The sequence below is a fragment of the Ceratosolen solmsi genome, unplaced genomic scaffold (genome assembly GCF_000503995.2).
Source record: "Ceratosolen solmsi marchali unplaced genomic scaffold, CerSol_1.0 scaffold58, whole genome shotgun sequence".
Lineage (NCBI taxonomy): Eukaryota > Metazoa > Arthropoda > Insecta > Hymenoptera > Agaonidae > Ceratosolen > Ceratosolen solmsi.
The window spans coordinates 1,108,994-1,119,613 of NW_011948447.1; the positions used below are offsets into that span (position 1 = coordinate 1,108,994).

The following is a 10,620-nucleotide window of genomic DNA, read 5'->3' on the forward strand; positions in this document are numbered from 1 at the left end:
AAAATTAAACTAAGAAAATTATACAGTGCTATTTTTTCATATATTTAAGCTCAATTAATGAAATTTTTAATATTTTATATATTATACACTTATTACTATTCATGAACATTTGCTTTAAAAGATTAATTGATAATTTAATATTAGAGTATTCGATATGTATACAATTAAATCAATCATGTTTAGAATTAGTACTATTTTGTACCTTTAATAATGTAATCATATGAAAAAATATATAGTTGCCGTATTAGAATTTTAAAGCGTGTGCAAACTTTTTTTACATGCTAATAAAAACGTGTTTCATTTAATATGTTAAATTTTAATAAAAATCTTTACATGTTTTTTTGTTTTGTTCGTAATATAGGGTGAATAAATAGGAAATACTTTCATTACTGCCGATTTATTAAGTAAATTTTTAAAGAAGTGTATTATTTTCTATGAGTAAATTAGTTCAATAAAATATAATTTAATAAAATCATTTATATTCACTAGAAGACATTTATATTTTATTTAGTTTAGCTCTTCGCTTTTCAAACAAACAACTCATTCATAAAATAAAAACTAGTTTGTTCATTACAAACGTATGTTTCGATAAAACTGTATATTAATTCAAAATATTGTCATTTGTCTTTTTAGCGCTATTCTTCTGTATTTTTCTCGAAAACTTTCTCGAAGAAAATTCAAATAGTTCTACAATACGTTGATAACACAATATCGTTACTACATTGCAATTACAATAAAAATAAATAAATTGAAACGTATTTTTGCCGATTGTCGATGAACTTATATATGAACGTAAGGCAGCACACGTTTATAAATACATTTGCAAAGAAAAAATGCTCTACTTTTTTAAAAGCATATTATTTTCGATTATATTACTTTACTCGTACATGTGTATTTATCTTTTATTTCGGTGTCCAGTAATTCGAGCGTCGCGCACTATTAAAGAATACCAGTAAATGAGGGAAATGAAGGGTGAGAGAGAGAGAGAGAAAGAGAAAGAGAGACTGCAATAGAGAGAAGAGAGGAATCAATGGAGCCAACTGTTTGGAAAACTACCGGTGCGATGGACATTATAAAAGAGTTTTTAAATTTTTCAAATGAGTGACGAATTTTGGTAGTAGAAGTAAAAACAGACGAATAAAAAGATTAGTAAGGGGAAGTATGTTCGTTTTGAGTGGATCTTTATTTTAACAAATAGAGCGATGGGTAGGATGTGATTGGATGGAGGAGAAGAAGATTTTATAAAGTTGGCAGAAATGAGCGACGCTTGTAACTTCGTGCAAAATGTTACTCAGCGGGGATAATTGAAGCCGCGAATACGCGTGCGCGTGCTGTCCGCAAATAAGGAAAGGAAAGGTTTGGTGCTGCTACGGTCGAGAGATGCTTACGCTATAGGCAGTTTGTCGAAGGACGCCGTCGTTAGTTAGCATTGAGCCTGTGCTTCACTATTTTGTTCCGTGGTCGAGTCGTTGTTGCCCGGGCCGCCGCTACCGTCACCACTACTACGCTACCGCCGTTGTCGCTGCTGCCACCGTCACTACAATCGCCGCCATTTTTACTTTACGTCGGGCCGCAGTCTGAGCCGCGTGTACGGACAAATTCACCTCGCGATTTTCGTCTCATTCACCGGTTTTTACGGATTACTCTTGACTTGGTAAGCATCAGTAAGTTATTTTATCGGACCTCTCTTGGTTTCGTAACTGCTTGCGTGGAGCCACGAGGCGTCCCAGAAGACGATTCCACGCCATTGCGCTTTCCGCGTCTGACACCTTACTTGTTCTTTGCCCCCTTCCCCTCAAAAACACGACCTTACCGTGAGCCGGCGACCGAGTGCCGTTTCTGTTAGACGTTTTGTTACTACATTTTGCAGAACTTCGTTAATGATGCACCCTCTGCCACTTATATAATTATTCCTTAAAAAAAAAAGCCCTTTTTTGCACCTGCGTTGGTCGATCTCCGTCACACTGTCGTACAATTTTGCTTTTGAGGACGAGCACCCCGAGATTAAAAGTTGCTGATCTATTCGAATATCGATTACCGATTATTTTATATCTCTTTTCATAAACGTTTTGAATGCGTTTTTATTAATTATCTGTTTTTCCTTACACTTCTATTTGATTATTTACCTAATTCTCTTCCCCCATCAGTGTCTATTGTTTCGTTTATACAACTCGCCAATGATATATCAACTGCCATGTAAATTTCATTAAGTTCTTTTATGTTCTTACTTTACAGAAGAATATTGGTTATTCTAAATTATTACAAAGATGGAACAGTGACAATCGAGCAATGTATTATTATATTTATCTAATCATTTGAACGAGAATGCATTATTTTCAGAAAGATTAAAAATAAAAAAGTCGAAAGTACATGGAATTCGCGCACGCGCGCAGTGCCTATGTGTGCTTTATACGTGCCTGCATGTATATTAATTTAAGAGTGGATAACTGACAATGTTTTGAGCGACACGTACGGGACGCTCGACGAAACAAGAAAAGCTATGCGCTCAGCGCCATCTTAATCTCGCGTTCACGCATTTATACACGTTTACATATACTTCTCGTGGACACGTTTCGCTTGGTGCAAGGAAAGCAACAACGACGCAACGATTTTACGAATCGTGCGATTGCTTACCTTAACCATTTGTTTTTCTTGTTCACCCCAACTTTCCTCGAGTTTATGAAGTGTTAGATGCTGCAACTTGCATCGTAACGACTTCCGGTTATAGCGATATATCTTGGCGAGAATTCACAAGTGCGCAGTTAGTTAATAAATAACGCGTAGAATTACTGCTTCCTTTCATTCATCGATTTTTCTGGACTTTCGGTTGCGCAGGTTCTGAGAACGAGCCGAAATAATGCCGGGTTTCAGTAGCGTGGGTACTTTCAAAATTTTCATCGGCAATTTGGCCGATAAGACCTCCAATGCCGACATTAAACCACTCTTCGAGAAGCATGGGAAAGTCGTCGAATGCGATGTCGTCAAGAATTACGGATTTGTGGTAAGTTAATAACATTTTTTCGATCCCACTTTTAGGTGTAATACGAATATATGTGAGCGGACGCGAGCGTTAGATGCATACATCCACACAGTCATACTATATTTCCATCCATAAATTAAATAGATCATGACGCTACATGCAATGAAAAATCTATGATGTAAATGTATAACTAATTTATAATTTTATTATTAAAAAAAGAAAAAGAATACTTAACAATTAAAAATTGATGTGCGATATTAGTTATAGCTTTGTTAATGCATTTAATAAAAATATGATAATTTATTATACACAAATATATATTATTAAATGTATGTATGTAGTTTATCTTTATTTAGTACATGTTAAACTAATTTAATTTTTATTACAAATATTACACATAAAACCTACATCATTTGATTTCAATTAATGAAATTTAATTGTAATAAAATATTTCTAATCAAGGAAATTCAATATTAACTAAAATTTAACTTTTATTCTTTTATATGTAATAGTAAAGTAGTATTAGTAAGCGATTTCAAAATGAAATTTTCAGTTTATGGTTAAATAAAATAGTTTATATTAATATATTCAATAGTCTCTAAAATCAAAACACATTTACAGCACATGGAAAATGAAGAAGCTGGTAGAAATGCTATTCAAAATTTAAACGGTCAATTGGTGCATGGACAAGCTATCAAGTGTGAGGCAGCAAAAAGTCGCAAAGGTCCCAATACCCCTACAACCAAAATTTTTGTAGGTAACTTAACTGATAACACTAAAGCACCCCAAGTGCGTGAGTTATTTGCCAAATATGGTACTGTGGTTGAGTGCGATATTGTACGCAACTATGGGTTTGTCCACTTGGAAGCCACAGGGGATGTCAATGATGCTATTAAGGAACTGAATGGACAGATCGTGGATGGTCAACCCATGAAGGTACAAATATCAACAAGTAGGGTACGACAAAGGCCTGGTATGGGAGATCCAGAGCAGTGCTACAGATGTGGAAGAGGTGGTCATTGGTCAAAGGAGTGTCCTAAGGGTGGAATGGGTGGTGGACCTGATAGAAATGGCTTCAGGGATAGGATGTTTGGACGTGACCCTTATCCACCACCACCACCACCTCCTTTCCTTCGAGATAGACTAATGGGTGGAGCACGCTTCGGTGTAAGTGTCAGATCGCTAAAAGCAGATTAACCTTTTCGTATCTCAAGCTAAACAATGTCCTATATACAATTGTTTTGAATAATTTCAAGGACTGAATTATCTTACAAGAGTTGCCTGAAAACCACATAAGATTAAAAAGAAGTTGTTTTTCTGATTGAAGTTATTTCTTTTAATTATATAGCTCAGATATATATAGTTGGAAGAATGTATTGTATTAGGGATATGAAAAGGTTAATCATTTTATTTGTAATAACTTAAAAACAGTGTCTGCAATAAATGTTCAAAAAGACTTATCCGCCCTTCCAGGACTATGACAGTTACTACGATCGTCGTGGATTTGACGATACCAGGGATTTATATGAGAGGAGGTTCACAGGAATGACCGGAATGTCGGGTAATGAAGCCTATCAGTTTCCCGGTACGATTTACTGAGGCGTAAATCGCGCCAATACAGGAATTCACTAATACTATTATTTTATTCTGTTTTTGTTTTTTTGTGGGTGATGATACACAACAGGTATGGGATCAATGCGTGACACTGGATTCTCTCGTGGTCAAGACTATGGCATGTTTAGCCGACGATCACCACCACCCACTGGTAACAATGGCAGATTCAGGTGAGTTAATAGGTTTCATCTCCATCTTCACATACGAGAGATTGGTTGACCACCCATATCCGGCTTAACATTGTGAACACATTTTAGGCTGGATTAACAGTTCATGCGATTTTTAGGGTTGGGCGATTTACTTTATGCGTCTCATACATTTTGTCCTTAATATCTTTCTCTATTATTCATATTTCCATCTGACTGCCACTCTTCACTCCCTCTTTTTCATTATTTTTTTTCTTTGTTTTCTTCAATTAAAAACTACCATTTCCCCTTTATAAATTATACTTGCAACTGTCTATATATATATATATATATATATATATAATATACATTAAAAAGTGGAATTTATCGGGTCGGTGTGGTCTGTAATTTTTTAAATAATTTTTTTTATTCATAGATATAAATATTTATTTTTCATGGAAACATTATAATCATGTCATTATAAAATGAGTAAAAAGTAAAATATACTTGGCACGGAAGTCTTATAAAGTATTGAAAAAAGAAAAGGAACAATTGTGTACACAATCGAGCGTGGTGTTACTGTACATTTATGCAAAATGACAATATCTGGACATTGTGTACATTCTAAATTTCAGTGCATTTCCGGCTCCATACCGAGTTTAACTGTGAATACAAGCAACCTTAGAGGTACAGTTGTGGGTCAACGTTCAAGTCATGAAAGAGTAAGTCTTCGTAAATTTTTGTTTAATAAAATATATTCTTCAATCTTTTATTTTCTTGATACGTCATTAGTTGGTCCGCTATAATCAGCACCATTGTTGACCAAGGGCTACTATTCTTGCCTTGAATAAAGTAACTGCACTTCTAGGGATTTGCCAATTCATAGGCTCTCTTGTTCCATGGCGTTAACTGCGAGCTTTTAGTCTTAAATTTATATATACATGTATATATATAATTTTTTATGTTCTTCACTTGGTTTAATAAATATAAGAACCAATCAATGTAGTTTATAACACATTGCCTCAACACATTACAGTAAATATACGTAACAGTTAATGTTTTGTTAATTGACAACAATTTTCAAAAATTTTATAACACACAGTTTCAAGAGTTGCACTTATTAAAAAAGGTGGTCCTCCTGCTGCCTAATTTACATTTCATTCAATAGCTTTATATAACAATTATCGATTTTATTCCCATTTTTTATGCTTATTATTGCACGTTGTATCACTTGCTATTTTAACATATAGGTATTTTGTTCACGCGTTTAAAGGTCGTGGTTCTTATAATTAATTTATGTAAAATTTAATATTTTTGTGGCAGTGATTTGTAAAAATCGCATGGATTTTTAAATCCAACTGCAAACTTTTACTGTCTTGAATAATCATAAAAAAAATTTTATCTTTGAATTTATTCACCTATTTTTCAATATGCTTGGAATGTCTAGTTATTTAACTAATTTTAAAATTTTCAAAGGTATCTAGTAGATAATATCGATTATGAAAATTGATAATAGGGACTAATTCACAAAGTTAAGCCTTGGACAAGGGAGTACATACAGTAAACTCTTGTAAATTATTTCTTTTGAAATAATATAGAATAGATAACTGATTTAAATGCTGTTATAGTAGAGGCATGTACGAGGACTTCAGCAGAGATTCATTTGAAGAGCGTAGGTAAGTTCATGACATCAAAATACCACACCAGCCCGAAGATTCTTTTTTAAGTTTAACATTGTGACTTCTTTTCATTGTCCCTTTCTTTACCTCGCTTACATCATCGTTTCATCAGCTTGAACAAAAACGACGTTGCTTTTACTCTTAGTAAATACATTAAATATTTTACGTATAAGTACTACTCATTTTTTATGTAAAATAAATAATATATTTATAAGTATGAAGTACATGACTTACACACATACATACACACATATATACATATTTATATTATGGAATTTTTATAACAAATTATTTTTTTGTATTGTTGGAGGAAAGTAAAGTGAGGTAAACGAAGGTCGTCAAGACTTCATTTCCCTTAGTACCAAAAATAATTTTGTATGTACCATAAAACTTAAATTATATTATTGGAAAAGTAATAATAAATGATATTTTCGTAAAAGACAGACCTAATCGCCAACTATCGTTTAGATCTGTTTTGTTAGTAAATCTATCATTGTCATTATAACTATTTAGTTTATTTTTGAGAGGTGGTGATATCTCGGATTATACTTTATTGTATCCGAAGAATAAAATAGATATATTATTGGGTCGTTTTGTAAAAGTTTTTATATCGTTACGTTGAAATAAGAAAATAAAAAAAACGGGCAGGCGATCCTTATTCAATCTACTGATATACTGTGCAAGTAGGCCTGATTAACAAATTTTTCTCAATATGCGAAATATAATCCTCGTCACCTCCTCCCAACAATAATATAGAAGAAAAAAATGAATATACAAATATAAATACATGAATATACGTATGTGTATATATTTATAATATAAAATATAAAAGAAAACGTGCATCCGTTTTTCCCGATTTCGTTTGACTGACGTGGAAAAAATTGATTCTGCTTTACCAGACCGGGAATACGAGGGCCATCGCCGTCGCGCCGGTTCGCACCATACTAAAGCGTCGCCGCCGCCGTCGTCGCCGTCATCCGCCGTCTACGTCGTCGTCGTTGCCGCCGCCGCCGCCGCCGCCGCCGCCGCGCGAGCGTCGCCGCCCCGCCGCCGCCCGAGATAATCTCGGATTTACGTCTCGGATTTATCTCTACATTTGTACAAGTCAGTACCCGCTAATACGTGTTATATCGAAATAATATCCGTATCATGATTACAAGACGAGGCATCGCTGTCTCAAAACGCAGAGAATAAATTCGTCGTTCATCTTATTAAATTAGAGCAATAAACGATAATCACTTGACACTTAATTATAAGATTCTGTATGAGCGTATATATATAGTGTATACTTGAACGTAAATGTAATGTATGTACTCAAGTCTACGTTTGTAAATAATGGAACAGCATTTTATTCATCTTTTTATCTTAACACACTTAGTTAGAATGATGGCTGTAATTATCTGAAAACGATTCAAATTATATAGGTAATTAGGTACATTAGTTACAAAAGTCATAAGTATCGAAGATTTAAAGACGTTATATTCATAATAAGTAAACATGCATCGAATAAATTGTTTTCTTTATCTAAAAAATTAAACTTGCGTGTCTATGTAAGTGTACTTAAAAACAACGATAAATGGGACAAAATCACGGATTATGTACGAAGGCTTCTTCCGAATTTTGTAAGTTTTGTAAGGCAAGTGATGAAAATTGCCACGAGGAGTAAAAAATTGATTGAATTTATTCTTTCTTTTTCACTATAATCATTTCATCATTAGATATTAGTTAATTTACTTTAATTTTGAATTACATAAGTATCATTTTTTTAACACTTCTGACTAATAAAGACGAAGAAAAGATAGGCTTAAATATTCAAATAATTGAAAATTAAATATCTTTTTAAAAGACAAGGGCCTGTTTGCTACTATACTATTCAGATAAATTGCGACATTAAAAATTCCGGTAAAATAACACGTATCTAGCATTTAAAAAAATCATAATTATGTAATAATTCTTTTGATATATATAATAAAGATGAAATCCATCAAACAATTATTTTGATGGATGTAACGTAATACGTCACACCTAACAAAATTACTATAGCTTATTTTAAGTAAAATAAAAATATAATGAAATCATAATTACAGAGAAAGAGAAAAATAAAGTCAATTGTCTCGTTATTCTTCGTAGCAATTTTTATCGGTTGGATCTTGTAACGCCCAGACGTTAATAAAGACTACGTACATAATCCTTTATTTTAAGTTGTTTTAAATTTAAAAAAAAAAACAATTTTCTTAATACATATTTACTTATTATAAATATAACGTCTTTCAATTTTCGGCAGTTAATTACCTTTGTAATTAATATACCTAATTATATAACTAATTTTAATCGTTTTCAAAGAATTACAGTTATTCTAACTACAATACTATATTATAATCTCTACAATACTTTAGCGTGTACTGACTTGTAAAATTTATTGAAAATTAAACTAACAACATATTTTCCTAATGGTTCTGTTTGATAAGAGGTAATTTTGTAGCTCATGACATTGTTTACAATTAATTTATTAATCAATAATAAATTTATGTAAAATAAGTGTAAACAACGTTATAATAGACGAAATACAAACTTATCAACATTTAACATTAATCAAGTTTGTTGTTATGTTTATTGTCAATTTTGATTGTTCTGCGGTTTGCTCTCGTTTGTTCTAACGACATGATTTGCCCGAGGAGTAAATAGTAGTAAGAAAAAGTGCGTATTAAAAAAAACCTAATCCACTCCAAGCGCTACTGTGGTTTCAGTATCTCTTTATCTGTACGAAAATAATTAAAGATAAATAAAATAATAAAACTAAAGGTCAGCTTGTAACCGATAACAATTCACGTAAATACAAAGTAGAAGTTTGTCAGCTCGTTTTAATAATTTGTCAAATTCAAGAAGTCGAATGAGAGGAAAATAAAAGGCATTTGAAAGGAAGAGCAATGATTAACGGTAGAACACGCGGCGCAAGTTTAGCATCGAGGTTCTCTTCATGACATGGAGAGGGAGAGCGAGAGAGAAAGAAAGAGAGAGAGAGAGAGAAACTTTTTGTAAGATTCGTGTTTTTCACTATATAATAAATATATATTACAATGCGATAGTAATATTTCCATCCCCATAATAAATGATAAAGAAATATCTGTAATACAAATGTAATACTTGTGAAATTCACAATAATGAACGAAACGTGATTGTTTTTTTTTCTTTCATCACATTCACTTCTCATGTCCGATAACAAACGATATTCACCGTGAATTTCCCACCTTTATAAAGTTCCCTTAATAACCTACTCTGCACTCTTTGATCCCAAGTCCTCAATAATTTTAACTTTTAAGCGAAAAAGAAATGCACATAATATTGTAGAAGATGCATTAATCAGTTAATTTAAGTGTACTCCAATTGTAACCAATCATATTAAAAAATTGAAAAAAAGCACAAGAGGGATTTCTCGAGTAATGTTTGCGTAAAAGGGTGAAGCTAGTGACGCAGATGTGAATCCAGCAAGTCAAGACTAAGGTTAAAAAAATATTTACTTTTACTTACAACCCGTTTCGATTAGTTGATTGCCCTTACTTTTGTAATGATTATGTACCCAGTGTTTTATCTGTATAGAACCGCGTATATTGTTAATACATTATCATTAATTATCAACCAGTCGTGATGTAGTATTGCAACAAAATCTAATTAAAATGAGTATACCCATCCATATCGCTTACGCTGCTATAATGGATTAATGATGAAAATCGATTCAACGATATATAATGTAATTAAATCGTTGCCTATACATTAGGCTTGCCGAGCACATTCGTTATTCAATATATCGTCCTGAAATTTCTGTAGGTAAAGCATAAAAATGTTGGATTATTATATACTCCATGGACAATTCGAATCCACGCTTTTTAGCTTTGCCTCCTTTCTTTTTCGTATAAATATGACAAAATGGAAAACTATCAGCATTCGTCAAGCCACGAGCACGCAATATTTGTACATCAAAGGGATACAATATGAATTTTTTTTAAGATGTTAAAGCTTTTGTTTAAAAATAGGATCATTTAACGAGATACGAGAAAGGAACATTTTGGTCGTCCGCGTCTTCGCTGGCTTCCTGCGTCACTCGCGTTGCCGTGACTCCGCGCAAGCGCGCACTTAACAACGACAGAAGCAAGAAATAATCCATCTGTCCTAGGTGGTTTAGACAACTTTTTTTAATATCACTCGTTTATTTATGCTTCTTTTA

The 10,620-nt window shown here is 32.9% G+C and overlaps 1 protein-coding gene across 15 annotated transcripts in view; it reads left to right on the top strand.

The window, feature by feature from the left end:
* The first annotated feature begins 1,325 nt into the window (after positions 1-1,325).
* The window catches only part of lark (RNA-binding protein lark), a 13,654-nt gene continuing 4,359 nt past the window's right edge, over positions 1,326-10,620 (top strand). Inside the window, exons 1-8 of one of the 15 annotated variants that reach the window (XM_011504673.1) lie at positions 1,326-1,654; positions 2,836-3,001; positions 3,602-4,147; positions 4,454-4,565; positions 4,665-4,764; positions 6,348-6,395; positions 7,298-7,351; positions 7,447-8,592. In XM_011504673.1, the coding sequence (XP_011502975.1) occupies positions 2,858-3,001; positions 3,602-4,147; positions 4,454-4,565; positions 4,665-4,764; positions 6,348-6,395; positions 7,298-7,346 (999 nt within the window). In that variant the 5' untranslated portion in view covers positions 1,326-1,654; positions 2,836-2,857 and the 3' untranslated portion in view covers positions 7,347-7,351; positions 7,447-8,592. Of the gene's footprint in view, positions 1,655-2,459; positions 2,755-2,835; positions 3,002-3,601; positions 4,148-4,435; positions 4,566-4,664; positions 4,765-5,354; positions 5,442-5,511; positions 5,986-6,347; positions 6,588-7,297; positions 7,416-7,446; positions 8,593-10,620 lie in introns of those variants that run through there. The other 14 variants (XM_011504669.1, XM_011504668.1, XR_912999.1 and 11 more) reach the window with 14 other exon arrangements.